General features: G+C 37.8%; 1 protein-coding gene across 7 annotated transcripts in view; it reads left to right on the top strand.

Moving 5' to 3' along the window:
• Positions 1–21780, top strand: part of csmd3a (CUB and Sushi multiple domains 3a) — a 310494-nt gene that overhangs the window by 241442 nt on the left and 47272 nt on the right. For all 7 annotated transcript variants that reach the window (XR_016145833.1, XM_089118090.1, XM_089118092.1 and 4 more), the window contains 7 exons: positions 30–215; positions 3634–3828; positions 7621–7794; positions 11119–11292; positions 12784–12957; positions 17947–18132; positions 18984–19157. Coding sequence is in view for 6 of the 7 variants with exons in the window: in XM_089118090.1 (XP_088974216.1) it covers positions 30–215; positions 3634–3828; positions 7621–7794; positions 11119–11292; positions 12784–12957; positions 17947–18132; positions 18984–19157 (1263 nt within the window). In the remaining variant the exon portion in view is untranslated. The remainder of the gene's footprint in view (positions 1–29; positions 216–3633; positions 3829–7620; positions 7795–11118; positions 11293–12783; positions 12958–17946; positions 18133–18983; positions 19158–21780) is intronic.

Here is a 21780-nt window from a genome sequence, read left to right on the forward strand (position 1 = left end):
GGGTTAAAGACGGAGCCGTGTCGTTGCAGCGGTGTCGTGTGGGCCGCCGGTGGCGCCGGTGAACGGAGGCGTTCTGGCTGTGGATTATTCTTCAGGGACACGAGCCACGTATTTCTGCAGCGACGGCTTCCGCCTGTCCTCCAAAGAAGTGACGAGCAGTGTGTGTCAGGCCGACGGCACCTGGAGCACACACAACAAAACCCCTCGCTGCACAGGTGAGACGCATGCCCCGCTTCACCAGTTTAGAGTCTGAGTGACTGAGTGAGTGAGTGAGTATGTCTGTGAGTGAGTATGTCTGTGAGTGAGTATGTCTGTGAGTGAGTGAGTGAGTGAGTGAGTGAGTGAGTGTGAGTGAGTGAGTGAGTGAGTGTGAGTGAGTGAGTGAGTGAGTATGTCTGTGAGTGAGTGAGTGAGTGAGTGAGTGAGTGAGTGTGAGTGAGTGAGTGAGTGAGTGAGTGAGTGAGTGAGTATGTCTGTGAGTGAGTGAGTGACTGAGTGAGTGAGTGAATGAGTGAGTGAGTATGTCTGTGAGTGAGTGAATGAGTGAGTGAGTATGTCTCTGAGTGAGTGAGTGAGTGAGTGTGAGTGAGTTAGTGAGTATGTCTGTGAGTGAGTGAGTTAGTGAGTATGTCTGTGAGTGAGTGAGTGAGTGAGTGAGTGAGTATGTCTGTGAGTGAGTGAGTGAGTATGTCTGTGAGTGAGTGAGTGAGTGAGTGAGTATGTCTGTGAGTGAGTGAGTGACTGAGTGAGTGAGTGAATGAGTGAGTGAGTATGTCTGTGAGTGAGTGAATGAGTGAGTGAGTATGTCTCTGAGTGAGTGAGTGAGTGAGTGTGAGTGAGTTAGTGAGTATGTCTGTGAGTGAGTGAGTGAGTGAGTATGTCTGTGAGTGAGTGAGTGAGTGAGTATGTCTGTGAGTGAGTGAGTGAGTGAGTGAGTGAGTGAGTTAGTGAGTGACTGAGTGAGTGAGTGAGTGAGTGAGTTAGTGAGTGAGTGACTGAGTGAGTATGTCTGTGAGTGAGTGAGTGACTGAGTGAGTGAGTGATTGAGTGAGTGAGTATGTCTGTGAGTGAGTGAATGAGTGAGTGAGTATGTCTGTGAGTGAGTGAATGAGTGAGTGAGTATGTCTCTGAGTGAGTGAGTGAGTGAGTGAGTATGTCTCTGAGTGAGTGAGTGAGTGAGTGTGAGTGAGTTAGTGAGTATGTCTGTGAGTGAGTGAGTGAGTGAGTGAGTTAGTGAGTATGTCTGTGAGTGAGTGAGTGAGTGAGTGAGTGAGTGAGTGAGTGAGTTAGTGAGTATGTCTGTGAGTGAGTGAGTGAGTTAGTGAGTGAGTTAGTGAGTATGTCTGTGAGTGAGTGAGTGAGTATGTCTGTGAGTGAGTGAGTGAGTGAGTGAGTGAGTGACTGAGTATGTCTGTGAGTGAGTGAGTGAGTGAGTATGTCTGTGAGTGAGTGAGTGAGTTAGTGAGTATGTCTGTGAGTGAGTGAGTATGTCTGTGAGTGAGCGAGTGAGTGAGTGAGTGAGTTAGTGAGTGTGTCTGTGAGTGAGTGAGTGAGTGAGTGAGTATGTCTGTGAGTGAGTGAGTGAGTATGTCTGTGAGTGAGTGAGTGAGTTAGTGAGTATGTCTGTGAGTGAGTGAGTATGTCTGTGAGTGAGCGAGTGAGTGAGTGAGTGAGTTAGTGAGTGTGTCTGTGAGTGAGTGAGTATGTCTGTGAGTGAGTGAGTATGTCTGTGAGTGAGTGAGTGACTGAGTGAGTGAGTGAATGAGTGAGTGAGTATGTCTGTGAGTGAGTAAATGAGTGAGTGAGTATGTCTCTGAGTGAGTGAGTGAGTGAGTGAGTGAGTTAGTGAGTGAGTGAGTGAGTATGTCTGTGAGTGAGTGAGTGAGTGAGTGAGTATGTCTGTGAGTGAGTGAGTGAGTTAGTGAGTGAGTGACTGAGTGAGTGAGTGAGTGAGTGAGTGAGTGAGTGAGTGAGTGAGTGAGTTAGTGAGTGAGTGACTGAGTGAGTATGTCTGTGAGTGAGTGAGTGACTGAGTGAGTGAGTGATTGAGTGAGTGAGTGAGTGAGTGAGTATGTCTGTGAGTGAGTGAATGAGTGAGTGAGTATGTCTGTGAGTGAGTGAATGAGTGAGTGAGTATGTCTCTGAGTGAGTGAGTGAGTGAGTGAGTGAGTGAGTGTGAGTGAGTTAGTGAGTATGTCTGTGAGTGAGTGAGTGAGTGAGTGAGTGAGTGAGTGAGTGAGTGAGTGAGTGAGTGAGTGAGTGAGTATGTCTGTGAGTGAGTGAGTGAGTGAGTGAGTGAGTGAGTGAGTTAGTGAGTATGTCTGTGAGTGAGTGAGTGAGTGAGTTAGTGAGTGAGTTAGTGAGTATGTCTGTGAGTGAGTGAGTGAGTGAGTGAGTATGTCTGTGAGTGAGTGAGTGAGTGAGTGAGTGAGTGAGTATGTCTGTGAGTGAGTGAGTTAGTGAGTATGTCTGTGAGTGAGTGAGTATGTCTGTGAGTGAGCGAGTGAGTGAGTGAGTGAGTTAGTGAGTGTGTCTGTGAGTGAGTGAGTGAGTGAGTGAGTGAGTTAGTGAGTGTGTCTGTGAGTGAGTTAGTGAGTGAGTGAGTGAGTGAGAGTGAGTGAGTGAGTGAGTGTGAGTGAGTGAGAGAGTGAGAATAATGAGTGAGTGAGTGTGTGTGTGTGACAGAGAGAGAGAGAGTATGGAAAACAGTTTTGTGAAAGTAGGGGAGAGCGGGGCACATCCTAATGCTTTTAGACTTTCTCAGTTTGTGTAAATCTTCTTAGGGTTTAGAGTATGTATTTATTCCCTCATTAATTCACACGTCTAGTACAGTTAAGAGGTTTTGTTTCATCAATACAGTGTATACTTAATTCTTGATTTACCCTGAAATAATGAAAGTGAAATGTGACAACATGCCCCATAGCTGGGGTTCATAATCACATGACCATATTTGGGTTGAAATGGGTTGGATTAAAATCAATACAAAACAGTTTTTTTTATAAAATCATTATTTTTTTAAATAATTAAAAATGCACAAAAAAAAATAGTTTGACAACAAAACACTGTAAAACACAGCTATACAGCATAGTTCAAAACATTAATCATTTCTGAACATTGACTCAGTCTTTATTCTGCTTTTTCTCGTGGTTTCTCAATAGAATTCATAAAAGTATATAATATCATAGTTCATTGTTACGACGTGTGACAACATGCCCCGCCTGAGTGCGTTTCTACTGTTAAATAACAGATATAAGATTAAAATAAAAGCAGATTTGTCTAATTTTAAATAAACACACACAAAAAAACAGTAAGAAATCTACTTTTGCAATAGTTAAATAAATGTTCAGTGATATCTCAAAGCTGGCTCATTTTTTCTCTATATAGTGTTGATATGGCAACTGGTGAATACACAGCATGGGTTTCGTCATGCTGGTGTGTGTGTGTTAGTTGTGCCTCGCTCGCCCATATATTATGTCCGTTTACAGTAAATAAAACACATCTTTGCACTGATGCTTTTATCTAAAGTGACTTGCATTGCATTTAAAGTATAAATGTACCGTGTGTGTTTCAACGAGTCCCGTGTTAGTGTGTGTGTTGCATTGCATGTGTGAGTGTTTAACCCTTTGGTGTCAGTGGTGGTGTGTCCCAGTATCGGCTCCTTCTCACTGGATCACGGCAAGTGGAGGATCGTCAACGGCTCTCGCTACGAGTACGGCACTCGGGTGGCCTTCGCCTGCAACCCGGGCTTCTTCCGGCTCGGCCCCGCACACATCCACTGCACGTCCAACGGGACCTGGAGCTGGAGGAACGAGAGGCCTCGCTGCAAGAGTGAGTGTGTGTCGCTGTGTGTGTATCGTGACTGCTGGACTAATGAATCTGTCGGTTATTATGGATTAGCAGTGTGTGTGGCGTCACACTAGCACACAGTGTGTTTATCCTGCACTTTATACGCGAAAATGAGTTTTGACGTGCATGGGTTTAGTAGTGGTGTGGGGTGTGTGTATTACATGCAATAAAGTGTGTATCACATAAATTGCAGGATAAACACAATGCACGCTATTGCTACATTTTTATTTTAAATGTAAGAATAACATTAGTAGGCTAGCAATTCAATGTTTTTCGCGGTCAATTGCACTGCTGTATTTAGATTAACAGTAACTGATAATTTCCCAGAATGCATTGAAATTCTACAGTAACATACTGTCAACTGTGTGCACAGTACATAACTGTTGAAAAAACAATTTAATACTGTGAAAACAACTAAATCTACTGTAACTTACTGTACATACACTCTAAAAAATGCTGGGTTGTTTTAACCCAATTTTGGGTCAAATATGGACAAACCTGAAATGTTGGGTTAAAAATGTAATGTAAAATTTTAACCCAACGGCTGGGTTAGTCCATATTTGACCCAAAGTTGGGTTAAAACAACCCAGCATTTTTTAGAGTGTAGATTATACAGTAAGAAACTGTTGAGAAAAACAGTATAATCCTGTAAAAACAACAGAAATCATTTACAGTGCACTTTCACTCCTGCATTAAAAGAAAGCAGCACAGTAATTATGGAAATCATGAAAATATATAATGCATTACTCGCAATTTAGAGATGCAAAAACAAAATATATAACATGCTATACATATATTGCATTTTTGATGTGATCCACAAAATCCACATACTGTAAAGATAATGATGCTTTGTGCATTTGATCATTTTCATGCAGCCGCACTGGGAATTATGGGAAATGTTTTCTGTTTGCACAAACATCTCTCCTCATAATCCTTGTAAATGAATAGAATTATCCCGCAAGCTGTTCTAGCTAACAGTAAACAACTCTCTGAACGTAAACATTTCGACGGTAATTTGCTTCCACTTGCTTGAATGGATTAAAATCCTCGTAACACTTTATATTATATGAAGACCATGCTTGTAGCTCCATTTATAAGTATTACTAAGTGTGTGCATTGAAAAAGCAAATGCATGACTTAGTATAAAAAGAATTAAGTTACATTTGACATCATCCTCCAGGAAGTGACATCATTTAGGAGGGAAAATCTTCACTGAACATGAACAGTGGATTTGATGAATTCTGGGATGTGTTTCTCTAAAACGTTTCATGCAATCACAGAAATTGACCTTTTTCATTCATGCAATTATATGCAATCATATAAATGTAAGTATAACTGTTCTTATAATGCAGTATAGGTCATTATAAATATATAGAATAGTAATACGTATGAATAATTATAAACGGGGCTGTAATTCATTATAAGCATGGGCTTTATAGAACGTGTTCATTTTAATATTCATTTAAGCGAGTGGAAGTGTCATAATTTTTAAAGATTTAAGTTGAGTTCAGTCGCATGGAATTTAATAATTGATAATTCTATTTATTTTTCAAACAGAAAACATTTCCCATAATTCCCAGTGTAGCTGCATGAAAATGATAAAACGCATAAAACATCATTAGGTTTCATCCGCATATTTTATGTGGATTTTGTAACATTGCATCAAAAATGCAATATATGTATGATTTTTTTAAATTTTACTATATTTATTTTTTGCGAGTAATGTATTATATTTTGTGACTGTGAGATTTTGTTTCTCACGGACGAAAACGCTTTTTATTTTAAACTTTTTAATTTAATTTTAAATTTTTTTTAAGAAAGCATGCAAGCAAGAATTTGCACTGCATATGAAATAATTCCTCCACGGCTTTACATGGTGACGTTCAGCTTTAGGAAACACACAGTTTAGGAGCCCGAGTAAACCCGGGTGTGTGTTACTCTCACAGTCTGTCCTCAGATGGGTGCGTTATCAATGTTGTGTGTCCGCTGTAACTACAGTCGTGATGAATGTGTGTGTGAGAGCCACAATCTGAACATTAGAGTCGCTTTATGACTGATGGCGTCTGACGGGATCCGGGCGAGAACAATTTTCAAACACAACACCAGTCGGAGGAGATGATGATGATGATGATGAGGAGGAGTTGAGAACAGATGAAATGATGATGTCGCTGTGGTGAACACACACACACACACACACACACACACACACATATCCAGATCTGACTTAGTTTCTGAGGATTTCGGCTCGATATGAACGGAGTTTAGCAGGACACAAACCATCACGCTGAACTTTAGTTGGATATATAAGTTAAAGAAGATGTTTTTAAATGTATTTAAACACATTATTATCATAAAGTGATCAAACAAAAGCTTACACTGCAAAAAATATATATATATTGGTCTACATTTCATTCACAAATATCGACTTATACTTAAATCAAGATTGATTAGCTAAATGACATCTTTTTTTCTGAGAATGAATTCTTAAAGCATGTATAAGTATCTACTTAATATAAATTGTATTGGATATTTTTTCCTCATTTTAAGAATAAGCTGAATTAAATTTGATTAAATTTGAAGGCTAATCTTTATTCAAATATGTTTAGATATTTGTGATTGAAAACAAGACAATATTAGTAGTGTCATTTTAGTTTTTATTATAGTTTTATTAATATTGTTTAATATTTTATATAAATAATATTTCATCAATATATATTGTAGTTTTCATGTTACTTTTAGTCATTTCATTATGTGCTTTTGTAATTTGTTTTTTGAAATGTTGCTATTTAGGTTTAATTTATTTTTATTTCAGTTTTAGTTTTGATTTATTTCCAGATAATAATTTCAGTGCTTCAACTTATTTCAGTTCATTGCCAGGACAACATTTCGGATTAGTTTAAGTTTCAACCAATGATTATAAACATAATATTTATGTGTTAGTGTTAAAGTTTTACTTAAAGGAGTTGTTTGCTGTTGAACAAAAATTTGCTGATAATTTACTCACCCCCGTGTCATCCAAAATGTCCATGTCTTTCTTTCTTCAGTCGAAAAGAAATTAAGGTTTTTGATGAAAACATTCCAGGATTTTCTCCATATAATGGACTTCAATGGGGACCAAACCGTTCAAGGTCCAAAAGAGAGTTTCAGTGCAAACTGTTCAAAGGTTCAAAACTGTTCAAACTCTCCTGTTCGAACTCGTTCATCAAAATGAACAAATCTTTTTCAAGCCATTTAGTTGATTCAACGAATGAAACGAACGAATTGACTCAGAAAAAGATTCGATCATTTTGATGAACTGGAGAGTCACACAGAACAGAGCGAGGTGACCATTTGAGCTTATAATAATGTATTCATTAAATGAGCGATCGTTTCGCTTGATAAGACCCTTATTCATTGTCTGGTGTTGTTTAAAGCCCTTTGAACCGTTTGCACTGAAACTCTCATTTGGACCCCATTGAAGTCCATTATATGGAGAAAATCCTGGGATGTTTTCATCAAAAAACTTAATTTCTTTTCCACTGAAGAAAGAAAGACATGGACATCTTGGATGACACGGGGGTGAGTAAATTATCAGCAAAAGTTTTTTTTAAAAGTGAACTACTCCTTTAATAATAACCCTGAAACAGGTGTTTTTGCAGTGTGCTTGTGCTTCAGTAAGTCCACTAAATCTTTAAAGCTGGTAAACGTTTGTAATCCTGAGACGTGGAGATATGTTCCTCATGTGGTGTGCATGTTTTTTAACCACAGTGTGTTCTCTATCGCCTCTGACTTCAGTCATCTCGTGTGGAGAGCTGCCCACTCCTCCTAATGGGAAGAAGATCGGGACGCAGACGACCTTCGGGGCGACCGCTATATTCACCTGCAACTCCGGCTTTATTCTGGTGGGCTCCAGTGTTCGGGAATGCCTGTCCTCGGGTCTCTGGAGCGGGACGGAAACACACTGTCTCGGTAACGTCTCTTACTCAACATCCCCATGCATTAGCATCGCTGTGACCTTTTAATGCACACGGCTCCGGAAAGGCTTCAGTGGCATTGAGTCTGGATTCCCATAGCAACAGTGCTTTTATTCATTTAATGTTTTCGCATGCAGAGTTAGAGAGCTGCGGTACAAAAGCATCATTATTATTCCTTCTTAAAGCCGGGTTTGACCTTGACAGAAAAAGCAATCCCATAAAACATGCGGTGTTTCTCAGTGGGGGGGGATTAAACATCATTTAATATGTATAAGAATCCCTTATTCATCCAAAGAGACTCGAGAAAAATACAGTTACAATTACAGCACATGTGGTCGCCACTAATTCACCTTAAACTGCCCCATTATGCTTTCATGCCGTGTGTAATAAGAAAAAAATATTAAAATAAAGAAAGAAGTGATTGTGAACTGCTGAAACCAGTCGTCAGTAACTCCAGTCTCACTTCCTGTGACAATGTAACTCATTTGCATAATGCCAGCCTGTGGTGTTGATTGGCTGAACAGCGTCTCTTAGCTCCGCCCTCTAACGCTGTAGTGTGTTCGAGTTCGTGTTGTTCGTGTCGAGGAGACGCTGTTTTCTGAGATTAATACGGTAAAACACACTTTATATCACTGAGGGAACTAACATTTAGCTTCCGACCGTCGACCAATCACAGCAGACTGGCCAATCAGAGCAGAGCAGCTCTCAGAGAGGCGGAGTTTAGAGAGACTGAATCTTCAAACGAACCGTTTCAGACTCTTCGAGAAATGAGGAGATGATCACTGTATGTTAGAGAAAATTAAAGTGTTTTTTGAACTTGGATGCATGTAAACCTGTTGTTGGAGACGCCGTAACAGTGTTTGGATCTGGAATTTATAAAAATATAATTGGTTCCTGTATATTTTGGAACTTAAAACTGTATAATGTTAATATACCAATATACTTGAGCTATCAAAATCTGCTTTTTTACCTTAAAATGTACTTATAACCATCATAATAATTCAGGTGGTGCAGTAGAAATCCATTCAGGGTTCATTGTTAGTGGAAAATGACCAATATTCATGTACAGTGTCACACACACAAACACAAAACCAAACCAGCTGAGGAGAATCACAACACTACAGACTTTGATTTAAAGCAAAGAAGTATTTGAGGATACGAGAACTGAACAGCTTTACTGAGGGAAAGAACGACTCATTTAAGATAAAAGTGAAAACAATATAATTTAAGTGTATTTCAAATACAAATATTGAAGTGTTTTGAGATTGTAGGGGGATCGACTCGATGACAAGGAAGTGGGCGGAGCTAAAGAGACATTTTGGCATGTGTTGACTCTGATTGGTGCACTCTAAAAAATGCTGGGTTGTTTTAACTCAATTTTGGGTCAAATATGGAAAACCCAGCCATTGGGTTACATTTGAAGAGTTCAGATGCAAAAGCCTCTAAGTGCCATTTGAAATTCTCTTCTAGAATAATCATATTTTTCAAGCTTGTATATTTAAATTCAGTAATTTCACTTAAATGGCAATTCATATGTAATCTTCATTACCATTTAAGTGAAATTACTGAACTTAAATATACAAGCTTGATAAAAATTAACATTCTTGAAGAAAATTTCAATTGGCATTTAGGCTTTTGCATCTGAACTCTGAACATTTTTTTGTCCATAGTTTGTCCATATTTGACCCAAAATAGGGTTAAAACAACCCAGCATTTTTTTAGAGTGTGGGATTTTCTACACAGCATCATGGGTAATGTAGTTTTTCCCCATGAATTCTTCAGCTGAACAGGATTATTTTCAAACTAAGTCGAGCTGATGGCGTCTGCCGGTTTCAGCAGAAGATGAAGCGAGAGACGGCAGAGGTGAAGGAGTGAGTCGATGCTCTGTGAAGTGTGTCGGCCTCCGCTGAGATCTGTCATCACTCAGATCCCTGACAGATCTCCGCTCTCTCTCTCTCGCTTCACGTCGTCTCGGACTAAAACAACCCTGCGCATTTCTGTGTCCACCGAAAGAGTCCCAAACTCGTGGATATCGCAGTGTGTGCTGTGAGATTGAACGCTGTGGATCATGAATATCTCTGTCCACCACACACGAGGATATACTCAGTCCTGCAATAACACTCATATCTGATCTCCGCATGCCATTCTCATTCCGCTATAATCTTTACTCATCCATCAGACACTCTTTATGGGATTTTGAGGAACCGGATCAGTTGTATTGCATTTATTACCCTCAGTGATAAAACACATTTAACATAGTTAATCAAGTAAAAACTGAATCAAATATAGAGACCTTTTTGATGTCTTCTGTTCACCAAAGCTGCATTTATTTGAGCAAAAATGCAGTAAAATTGTGAAATATTATTCTAATGTAACTCATCTGTTTTCTATATAGTGCAGTGTAATTTATCATTATCATTACTCCAGTCTTCAGTGTCACATGACCCTTCAGAAATCACTCTAATATGATGATCAAGAAACATTTATTATTATCAGTGTTGAAAACATTTTTTGTGGAAATGGTGATTCATTTTTCATATTATATTTGTGCATTTCACAAAAGATGCACTCATTTAATCAGAGGAAACTGCAGTATGAATGTTCAAAAGCTGATTGTGTTTACATAATATATGTGTGTGCCGTGTATAATTATTTTTGTATATATATAAATACACACACAATGCATGTATATTAGGGCTGTGCAAAAATTAATTGCAACTAATCGCATCCAAAATAAAAGTCTGTGTTTACATAATATATTTGTGTGTGCTGTATATAATTATTTTGTATATATAAATACACACACATGCATGTATATATTTAAGAAAATGTGTTATTCATATATAAAATATTGATATTTATATAATATAGATTATGTATTTATATATATATATATATACAGAATTTAATCGCAAATAATTCTTAAATATATGCATGTATGCATAGGTATTTAATATATATACAAAATAATTATACACAGCACACACAAATATATTATGTAAACACAGACTTTTATTTTGGATGCGATTAATCGCAATTATTTTTTGCACAGCCCTAATGTATATATATTTTTTTTTATTATTATTATTATTATTAAAATGTATGTATATATTTAAGAAAAACGTATAATCTAAATATATATGCATGCAAATATTTCTTAAATATGTGTACATGCAAACTAAATTTTGATGGTTATAATATCCCTGTGTTTTATGTGCATGTTGTATGCTTTATACATCCACCCGTAGATCATGTGTTTTCAGTTTTTTAACCGCTGATTGAGCCCTGATTGGTTGATGGAAATGCATTGTTTTCCCAGCCGGCCACTGTGGCGTTCCGGAGCGGATGGTGAACGGGCAGGTGATCGGAGAAAACTTCGGCTACAGGGATACCGTGGTTTACCAGTGTAATCCGGGTTTCCGGCTCATCGGTTCCTCTGTGCGAATCTGCCAACAGGATCACGTCTGGTCCGGGCAGCTCCCGTCCTGTGTGTGTGAGTAACACGCAGTAATACACACCAACGTTTGGTTCATATCCAAGAGGATTAGTTTGACATGTAATGCGGGCAGACCCTGAATCAGCTCATGACCGGTGTTCTGACATTCCATCCTACCCGTCAGATTGTCCTACCAAGGCTTACTGCATGCGCACATCAATAATACGTCATTTTTTGTCACGCTGAACAACACGCCCATAATATTTTAATACTCTCACATTCATACAAAGCAAATTCATATTAGCATTTTTTTCATAAAAACATTAACGTAAAATCATTCTACTCGTTTATTTCATACTGGTAGGACAATCTGATGAGGCATTTTGCACTGTAAAATCATACTACTCGTTTATTTCATACTGGTAGCACAATCTGATGAGGTATTTTGCAACGTAAACGCAACGCAAACACCAACACTACCTGCTTTAGTGTGGGAGATCTGGACGTGTGCCTTGTTTTATCTGTGACGCCGAAAGCAAAGCTTCTTAGATAAATGCAGAAATACATGGTGCATTTTAATTTTTCTCAGCATTGGAGACTCTTCGTCTACAAATCGATGGAAATATGCTAGCAGTCAAACGTTAGGGCGCACTTGACTTAATGTTCATTATCTTAACAACCTTCTGACCTAGAAAACATGGCTGCACAAAATATATATAATGATTTGATTTCAAATGAATTTGAACAGTGCAGTTCAATAATAATTACTCGAATAATTATGGGCAAATGAATGGATTTATATCACCGAACTGCTTTTTTTTCTCCACTGTTTTTTGTACAAAATACAAATACAAAGTCCCCCTGTGGTGAAAATCAAGCTTTTAATATTGTTAATGTGGTGTTTTAATTTAAAGTAGGGCTGTGCAAAAGTTAATTGCGATTAATCGCATCCAAAATAAAAGTCTGTGTTTGCATAATATATTTGTGTGTGCTGTATATAATTATTTTGTATATATAAATACCTATGCATGCATGTATATATTTAAGAATTATTTGCGCTTAATATTTATAAATACATAATCTATATTATATAAATATAAATATTTTATATATGAATAACATATTTTCTTAAATATATACATGCATGTGTGTGTATTTATATATACAAAATAATCATATACAGCACACACAAATATATTATGTAAACAGAGACTTTTATTTTGGATGCGATTAATCGTAATTAACTTTTGCACAGCCCTAATTTAAAGCTGAGTATTTCCTCCTTAAAACTGCAGTGAACCAAAAAATCGCTGGCGTTTCTGACGTCACAAACCACCTTGTAACCAATCAGATCAACGTGTGATCGTCAACAAGTGGAGTGAGTGAGTGGAGGCGGGGCTCATTTCCATATTCATAGAACCGCGAATACTAAATGAGCGAGGGTGTCGAGTTACATATAAGCTATTTTAAGGCATTTTGCTGATCAAAGATGAGTCTTAAGAGATGAAATGACTTTATTGACGCACGTTTTCCTGGTTTGTGTTTCAGCCGTTAGCTGTGGTCATCCGGGGAGCCCGATCTACGGTCGCACGGTTGGCGACGGCTTCAACCTGAACGACGTGGTGAACTTCTTCTGCAATAACGGCTATATTCTGGAAGGCCCGTCTCGAGCGCAGTGCCAGTCGGACCGCCAGTGGAGCCGCCAGCCGCCGACATGCAGAGGTTTGGACCCCATCCGCTCTGTTCTCACTTTATTTTGATGGTCCCTTTAACACATTCTGTTGAAGTAACGTTCCACACACATGTCTACTAATGCTGCGTTCACACCGGACGCGAATAGCACGTCAAGGCCAATTTATACTTCTGCGACTAAGATACGCCGTAGTGTACGGCCTTTGTGAACATTTATACTTCTGCGTTCAGGTCTCGGTTGCTCTGCAGTACTGCTCCGAAACTCTAGTTGGCGGCGGAGGGTTTTAATGTTCCACTGTTTAGATTCGTTGAGTTGCGGCTGGGTTACTACAAGCCTGAAAGAGAGCAGATCATGTTGGAGTTAGAGTAAGGGTGCAACGGTACATGTATTCGTATTGAACCGTTTCGGATCGAGGCTTCCGGTTCGGTACGCATACAAACCGAACGATTGCTTGGACCATTTTTCTTGCCGGCAAAATTCGTGCTGACGCGGCCGACACAACGTTGCGCAACATCCAAATGGCAAAGCAGAACGAAACTGCGCTACTCGTTATGTGCTTCACGGATCGTTTATCAGTTCGGACCAGCAACATCTGTGCAGCGCGAGCCGATCTCGATCAAGCAACACTGTTACTACACCGCACTAAGAGATCCGGTAAAGAAAACATTTGAATTCGCCACTGAGGTAATAACATCGCTGCGAGATCTAGTGAGAAGCATTCACATTTCTCCGTTATTAACCGTAGATCTCTATTAGATCAAACAGCGTTGTCATGGAAACCGGGAGAAACATTGTGCCGTGAATGAACTAGTAATACTTTACGTCCACAGACCAGCAACATTCACCATGGATTTAATATAGTAACACTAACTGGAACCAGTTTGGCTGGAAAAGTACTTCACACATCTTTTTCAAGCACTTCAAAACTCAAATATTATATAAATAAATATATATTTAAATGTTATTTTTAATGTGATGACCAAAACATTATTTGTTCATCCTTCAATGATGACCCCCATTTATAAACCTGAAAGTTTCAAGATCTAGGAAAACTCACACTTATTTAAAAATATTTTTTCTTTAAACAAATAGGAAATTTCCCTGGCATTTCTTTCTTTTTGCTGTATCGAAAACGTACCGAACCGTGACTTTAAAACCGAGGTACGTACCGAACCGTGATTTTTGTGTACCGTTACACCCCTAAGTTAGAGCTTATTGAGGTGGAAAAACAGTTAATTTTAGAGAATTTACTAAAACTGAAGGGCAGAAATGAGAGAAGACGTCGGAGGAGATGGTACGTGCGGAAATGCGTAGGAGGAAATGCGATGCTACCAAGCCGTCCAATCACCGATCTTGCAGTCTGCGTCGTCGCGACGTGTAGTTACGTTTTTGAGGAGGTGCGCGTCAGGCTACGGCAAAGGGTACGCGTTATGGGACGCGTCTGTGCGTATGCTACGCCGTACCTACTAGGGCTGGGTAATAAATATCGATTTCTCGATATTAATCGATTCTCATTTTTACGAACCGATATCGATTCTTAAGTCTCAAGAATCGATTAGTCATCCTGCATTCAAAAAATCGCAATAATCTTTGTCCTTTGTTACTATTGATATGAAACAAATTTTCAAATTACGTCCATTTTCTTTAGAAATTCAAAAACATAAATAGTGTTTTGTCGCTGTGGCGTGAGATCGCTCTGGAGAAGCAGCAGCGCTGATCTCTCTTCCGGCTTAATAATACCAGTTACAGCGCCAAATAAACATGAATGAGCATCTGAAAGTGTGTTAAAGATAGAGTACTTATCCAAATCCGTATCACGTCACATTGATTCGATCAATCAGCGTTTCAACCGTGGAAAGACGTCAGTTAAACAGCTTGTAATCAATGTATCGTCATATTTACCTCAGAAAACCCACATAAACTCGTTAGTCAGCTAGAAAAAATAACTCTAGAGAGGAGCATTTTGCTAAATATATACACCATATTACATATGCATTATAATCTTAATGTTCTTCAATATTTAATGCATATTTGAATAAATCTGGCAAGTTTTTTATGACAGACACCATTTAAATGTTTATATTTCATATAATTTTCTTATTATAAAAATAAATAAAAGTGTAATTTAAGTGATTCATTCATTATTACCTTCCTATTAGGCTAATGAAGCCTAGTAGGCTACAACTAGACTCCCATAGTTTACAGCATTAGTTAAGAGATTTAATTCCCTTGAGAAAAATTGCCATTTATTGTAACTGATATCCAAAATAATCGATATTGAATCGAATCGTAATCGAAATCGAATCGAATTGAAAGCTTGTGAATCGAAATCGAATCGAATTGTGAAATTTGTCTCAATACCCAGCCCTAGTACCTACTGCGCGCACCCTGCGCAGAAGTATAAATTGACTTTAGGCACGAGTGATTTCAATGCAAAGACGCGTTACGCACGTAAAAATTCCTGCGGCGCGAATGAGGCATAGAGAGCGGCACGGTAGACGCGAATACGCTTCATTCGCGCATCAAGTTCGCGCGAATTGAGCGCCTGGTGCGTTAAGCGCAAATGATTTAGTTAGTGCTATTTGTGCATTCACACGTTTTACCCGAATTTTACTCGTAATTGAAAAATCTGAACTTTGACGTCAATTCGCGCTGCGCTAACCAATCAGGAGCCTGCCGCTTGCTCACATGGTGAAGTATCTGGATACAAGACCAAGAGAAACGTGATTATCTATTTCTGATCAGAAACCACACGGCATACGCTAATAACGTATCATTACTGTCTACTTTCTATGTATAACAGTTCAATCTGGTAACGGTCAGTCGTTTTCAAAATAAAAGTCTCAACAAATGTGTCTGGCGATGTGAACGCAACCTGGAAAACGTTCCAGTAGCTCTTGGGGAACCGTCCTGGTGGCGAGGGAACGACCCGGTGGTGATTATAGCGAGAGTTAAACACTGTGGCGCTGATGGAAATGAATTCTGCTGCGGTTAAAAAAGAAATGACCAATCTCATCTCTGAGCGCCTCTGGCCTTGTTTCAGCCAGCAGAACTCAATCACTCGTGGCCTGAATAGACACAGATTAGCACTGATGTACTGTATGTTTTGAAGCTAATCTCTGCTTTGTTAGCGGCGTGATTATGAGCGTCTCGGAGGATCGGCTGGAGTGTTTGACGCATGCAGAGATCAACAGCCGTGATGGCTTCTTTACATGACTGTGCTTTGCTCCAATAATAATGGACAAATGAATCGGTGATCTCACCGAACGGGTTAAGATGCTGTTTAGCAAGTTTACAATGATAAAATAGTTTAAGATTATTGTAAATATTTGTAATGGTTCAAAAAAAAAAACTAGGGCTGTCAAACGATTAATCACGATTAATCGCATCCAAAATAAAAGTTTGTGTTTACAAAATATATGTGGGTGCACTGTGTATAATTATTTTGTATACATATAAATACACACACACATGCTTGAATATATTTAAGAAATATTTCATGTATATACTGTATATAAATTTATATATAATTTATATTATATATAAATATTTTATAATTTTTTCTTAAATATATTCAAGCATGTGTGTGTGTGTGTATTTATATGTATACAAAATAAGTGCACCCACAGTGCACCCACATATATTATGTAAACACAAACTTTTATTTTGGATGCGATTAATTACGATTAATTTTTTGACAGCCCTAAAAAAACGTTTTATGTTTTTGAAAGAGTCTCTTCTGCTCACCAAATTTGAGCAAAATTACAGTAAAAACAGTGAAATATTATTTACACACACACACACACACACACACACAAACTCTCTTCTCTGTGAAATATTAGACTGCATTTATTTGATCAAATATACAGTAAAAATTGTGAAATATTATTCTAATGTAAATCATCGGTTTTCTATGTGAAAATCTAGTTATTCCTGTGATTTTCAGCATCATTACTCCAGTCTTCAGTGTCACATGACCCTTCAGAAATCACTCTAATACGACGATCTGATGATCAAGACACATTTTTTTTTTATTTAGATTATTTAATTAATTTAATTTAAATGTAATCATTTAAATTAATACTTTTATTCAGCAAGCATGCATTAAATGGATCAAAAGTGACAGTAAAAGTAATTTATAATGTTACAAAAGAGTTCTGCTTCAAATAAATGCTGTTCTATTGAAACTAAACTTTTTATTAAAATATGTTTCAGGATTTTTTTCATTTATATATATTTACAGTAGTCAACATTTGAAGTGGATAAAAAAAGTTAATCAAAGTTGTCCTGTTCAAAATTCATGAATAACTTAATAATGTTTTGATGTTGACTACGAATTTGATCTCGTTTGATCTCACGAATCAATTTTTTCAATATCTACACATAAAAACAGTTATTTTATCTTGTAACAATATTTTACAAAAAAATCATACAGACCTTAAACTTTTGCACTTTAGTGTGTATATATATATATATATATATATATATATATATATATATACACTGTAAAAAAATATTGCTGGTTTAACTTAAAAAAGTAAGTAACCTGGGTTGCCTTAAAATTTTAAGTTGATTGAACTGGAAAAAGTGAGTTAATACAATGAAGGAGATTAATTTAATCATCAGAAACTCAAAATTATATGTTATCTGAACTAAATAAATTATTTAAGTTGATTTGACAAAAGAAAAAATGTTGTGATTACTACACTGTAAAAAAAATATTGTTGGTTTAAATTAAAAAGTAAGTAGCCTGGTTGCCTTAAAATTTTAAGTTGATTGAACTGGAAAAAGTGAGTTAATACAATGAAGGAGGTTAATTTAACCATCAGAAACTCAAAATAATAAGTCATCTCAACTAAATAAATTTTTATAAAGTTGATTTGACAAAAGAAAATATGTTGTGATAACAAATCTTGAAAATACTTTTTTAACCGTGTAACAGAAATAATCAAACACATTATTTATGAATTGTCGTGGCTTGCAACACTGATTACACTTGTTCTGTTTGTGTTCTTCAGTGGTCAACTGCACTGATCCCGGTATTCCAGCAAACTCCATCAGGAAGAGCAAAATTGAGTACGGGAACTTCACTTTCGGGACCGTAGTTTCCTACGACTGCAATCCCGGGTATTACCTCTTCGGCTCCTCGGTTCTGACCTGCCAGCCGGTGGGATACTGGGACAAACCCTTACCAGAGTGCCTGGGTACGCTTGTCTCGCTTCTCTCCCATCACTTTATTTCTCATTATATCATTGAGCGAGAGGCGACAGGTTGGCCAACACGCAGTCGGTTCAAAGAGCTCTCATGACGGAGACTTCTTTGTCTGTGTGAAAGCTTTAAAAGTTTCCCGCAGTGGACAGCAGTGAATTTAAGACCTTCTCAGGAGTATTAAGGTCAAGAGCACATTCGTTAGAGAGACGTGTTCATTTGCCTGTGAGAAAGTAATTGCCTCCTGCTCTCGCTTTCCATCTCGGTCCCTGTAATTGCTTCAAACCTGAACTTGATCGTTTCTCGACGGTTTGCGGGCGAGATGCTAAAGCAACAATCCTGCTCGCTGTCTATTAGTCTTGTTTTTCTCTCAAGTGTACACAGGGTAATTCTGCACTTTACTTACGTCGACAGGGGCTACTTGGGGATTTTAATAAGCAGCCTCTTCCCCCGTCAGCCTTTCAGCCTGATGAATATTGTGGAAAATGTGCACCTCTTCGCTGTTATTCGGGTGCATTTACAATTCAAAAGAAAGCAAACATCAAAACCGGGCCTGAAAAGAAGCTTAGCTAAATTAAATTGAAGGGCTTATGTTTCTTCAGAAGCGCACGAGAGATGAATAAATGATGTTAAGATGTGAACGACTGCACACTACGCAAACCTGAACGCCTTGGTAACTCTTTACAATAAGGTTCATTTATTAAACATTTGTCGATGTATTAACTACCAATGAGCTGTACAGTTTTTGTTCATCTTTCTAGTTCATTAAAATATTGTTCAAATTGACTACAGGCGGACTTTAAGCAGTACAGCTAGAATAATAAATGTTGTGGTGTGTCTCCTACAGAGGTGGACTGTGGTCACCCTGGTTGTCCTCCTCATGCTGTCGTGACGGGAGAGAAGTTCACCTTCGGATCTACAGTTCACTACAGGTGTTTAGACGGCCGAGCTCTGATTGGTGAATCCACTCGCTCCTGCCAGCTGAACGGCCAATGGAGCGGCTCGCAGCCACACTGCTCAGGTAAGACACGCCTCTTCTTACTCACACTGGAACTACTAGATACTCCGCTACACCGTTTCCGTGAAGTAATGCATTGTGGGATATTATAATACACTGTTTACCTTCTGTGATCCAATAGCAGCCTTGAACTATGAGAGCGGAAGTTGAGTTGTCAGTGTCATGTCTATTTTTATCATTTAACCCTCTGATGGTTCTCGGTCACTTCTGACCGAATAGGTTTTGAATTATTAAAAATCACAGCTTCATCGGAAGGTTATGATACTTGGTGACTTTTTTTGGCATTTTGTATGTGAATATGAAAAAAAATTGAGGTCATGATCCGAGCATGTTAAGTGGTCGTAAAAAAAATAGTCTCACTCGTGGTCTTCGGTCAGAAATGACCGACCCATAGGAAATGGATGGGAAATTTACAAAAAAACGAAAATTCTCTGAATTTTTGTTTGTACAATCCACAAATCGGCCACGATTCTTAAAAGAAGTATACCGCAGTAAAGGGGTGACACTCTACAACATCAAAAGTGCAAAACATTTACACACACACACATAAAAACACACTTTTATACACATACACACCAATAAATTCAGACTACAAAAAAACTGTTTTGAATTTTTAAAAATCACAGTTTCATTGGAAGGTTATGATACTTGGTGACTTTTATGGCATTTGGTATGTGAACACACACAAAAAATGAGTTCATGATCCGAGCATGCTAAGTCGTCGTAAAAAAATTAGTCATGATTTTGGTCTTTGGTCAAAAATGACGCCCATAGGAAATGAATGGGAAATTGACAAAAACACAAAAATTCACAATTTTTTATTTATTTATTTTTTACAATTTTTTAATAAGAAAAAGTTTTTGAGATTGCTTCATTATATATTCAAATCCACCAAAAAAAAAAAAAGTGTTCATAAACAGCTGGGGAATTCACATGCCTCTCCATAGACAGCTGTAGTGGTTACACCATGATTCCACGCTTTTTCTCTATACTGTAACCAGATGGTGCTAATTTTCTTCAAAAAATATTTTTTCTGAAGGCCTAGACTCTATATTAAACAAAAATACTGCATTAATATATTTTTTTTAAATAATATATATATAGAAGAAAATATATATATATATTTCCATTGAAAAAATAGACCATAAATATTGCATAAATATTAATAAATTCAATCAAATTTTCTCAAAACACTAAATTAAAAAGAATAAATATTATAGAATAAAAATAAATTGCACTGGTTTCACTGGGATGGAAGAAGTTTCATTTTTAGGCCTCCGGTCACTTCTGACCGGGAAGGCCCAGGACGTGACTCATAAAGGAAGACCATCGGAGGGTTAAGTTACGTAATGTTAATCTGTGAACGAACTGAAATGAATATGTAGAATATGATCATCATCAGAGTGATTTCAGGTGCTCTTCTTCACGGCGTGGAGAGAAACATCAGTCTGTTTTCTCCCTTTCTCGTGGTAAAACCACAGTAACGCACGGCGGCTTGTGACTTGTTGCTGTCAGATGATACGCAGATCTTTTGTATCTGCTTGTGTTTGATAGAGAAATCATGCATTGGACTGAACACATTGTTGAGTGACGCTCGTCTTTGTCTTGGGTCTTATTTCCTGTGATTATGTGTCAGTCTTACACGAGTTAATGAAGTTCAGCTGGGTAATGACGTCTGTCTCTGCATGACACACACACACACACACACCGCAGCGTTTCTTTCTCCTGACTCGCTGTCTGTTCGAGTTGCACTAACATGCACAGAAAGTTCTTCTTTTAAACAATAGTTCACCCACTAATGAATCCGTCAGCGTTACTCACCCAAACCTCAGTGCACTTTACCTCCACCATCCATACACACAGCACGCAGGCTGAGATCTTACACAATACAGCTTCACATGCCAACATTGAATATCAAAAATCACCAGTAATGATGCTAAAATCCTGCTTTGGAATTACATTTTACAATATACAGTCAAAGATGTATTCAGACTCCTTCAACATTTCTCACATTATCAGTTTATTCGTGAAAATGGTGATAAATTCTGTATGTGGAGGAACAATTTTTATAAATGTCACAGGTAGTCTCTGTATGAAGAATATTTCAGTGTAATATGTCTCACTTACAGAAATGAACTACAGTATAGTGTCCTGATCACACTAGTGGAACAATATCAAAAATTATATCTGGTGTCTGAATAATTTTTGGTTTGACTGTACAAATTAAACAGCTATATTAAATTGTAATAATTTTTAAGCTACACTGTGTGATTTTTACCTCCATCTAGTGGTGAAAAGGTATATGACCATCCAGTGAATATTAGTTTCTGTTCCTCTCAATTCCGATTTGGTTTTAACTCCTACGGTGGCCAATGTAGTCCAAGATTAACATGGCTTCCAGTTCGACCTCGTCCATGAGAAAAGGCGAAGCTTGAATTAACGTGTATGTCCCTCTTTGGCTAATGTACTTTCAAGATGGAGGGTCAACATGGCGACCGACAGAACCCCTTACCCGTATGTATTTTCAATGGCATATTATACACTCACGAGAACGAAGTAAATATACATTAATGAGCACATATGTTTTTGAAGTGTTTTTAGCTAAAGTGTAGCTTTAACTTGTTTT

This window comes from Pimephales promelas, chromosome 12 (genome assembly GCF_988280905.1).
Source record: "Pimephales promelas chromosome 12, fPimPro1.hap1.1, whole genome shotgun sequence".
Classification (NCBI taxonomy): Eukaryota; Metazoa; Chordata; class Actinopteri; order Cypriniformes; family Leuciscidae; genus Pimephales; species Pimephales promelas.